The following is a 976-nucleotide window of genomic DNA, read 5'->3' as shown; positions in this document are numbered from 1 at the left end:
CACTCTTTCTAGTTTACATTTAACTTCAGAGGCAGGTTTCATGCTTCTGAGGAGGAGGATAGCCACAGCTTTCAGATGTCAACTAGCACCTTTTTTCTTCCACCTGCTAGAAGTAGGTCAAGACAGCACACCGAAGCCTTGATTTCATCTCTGTTTTCTTACCGGGTTGGTAATTACAATGATCTCCCCTTCACTGACAGTCAGCTCGTTGTTTCCAGGCTCAGCAGCAAAATCGTACATAACACGAGCCTGTATGTGAAAGAACATACCAGTGAGCCTTCCAGCTTATTTAGAAGATTTCATGAAGGAAGTATCAGCACAACTCATTCTTAAGCAGCAGAAATACTAGGTGGGGAAACGCTAGATGTACGAAGAGCAACTCAGCATGTAGGAAGCCAGTGTTTTCTAAATTTGACCTTCACGCCAAACACTAATGCAAACTTTAGAAGATGAAAGTCTCCTACGGAACTTGTTAGAGATAATCATTATTTTCCAGGAGGATTCACAGTTTAAGACTGGCTGTTCTTTGTCATGTCCAGAACTATCCATACAACTTTTTCCAGGGGAAGAAGGAAACTTTAGCAAACAATCCAATTAGTACTTTTTTCTACAAGACATATTCCAACTCCAATTCGGGTAAAGGGAACTGTTTCATAGAGCAAGCAATTCAGAAAAAGAAAAACAAGTTACTGCAGATGTAAGTAACCACAGCTATACATAAAAAGTAGTATGTCAAATTATGTTTTGAGACTGTTTTTGTATATGGGAGGAACTCTGCAAATACACAAACAGTGAGAGTAGGCCTGTTACATATTGGCACAAAGGGGGAAGGAAAAACAAGACCTTTTGTTTTTAAGTGTTTAGGCATACAAAGACTTTACCATGTACTGACTATGATAGTACACTACATAAAGAAATGTTATGTTTGAAACTCTGACAAAGTTGTCTAACATTTAAGGAACAGTTCTGCTCCTCT

At 38.9% G+C, this 976-nt stretch overlaps 1 protein-coding gene across 1 annotated transcript in view; it reads right to left on the bottom strand.

Moving 5' to 3' along the window:
* SNX9 (sorting nexin 9) overlaps positions 1 to 240 on the bottom strand; it is a 40933-nt gene extending 40693 nt beyond the window's left edge. The window contains exon 1 of the mRNA XM_010288473.1: positions 163 to 240. Coding sequence (XP_010286775.1) covers positions 163 to 240 — 78 coding nt within the window. The remainder of the gene's footprint in view (positions 1 to 162) is intronic.
* Positions 241 to 976: the final 736 nt, after the last annotated feature.

The sequence above is a fragment of the Phaethon lepturus genome, unplaced genomic scaffold (assembly GCF_000687285.1).
Source record: "Phaethon lepturus isolate BGI_N335 unplaced genomic scaffold, ASM68728v1 scaffold3226, whole genome shotgun sequence".
NCBI lineage: Eukaryota > Metazoa > Chordata > Aves > Phaethontiformes > Phaethontidae > Phaethon > Phaethon lepturus.
Note: the sequence above shows the minus strand (reverse complement) of the source record. Positions and strands in the feature narration are given on the sequence as shown.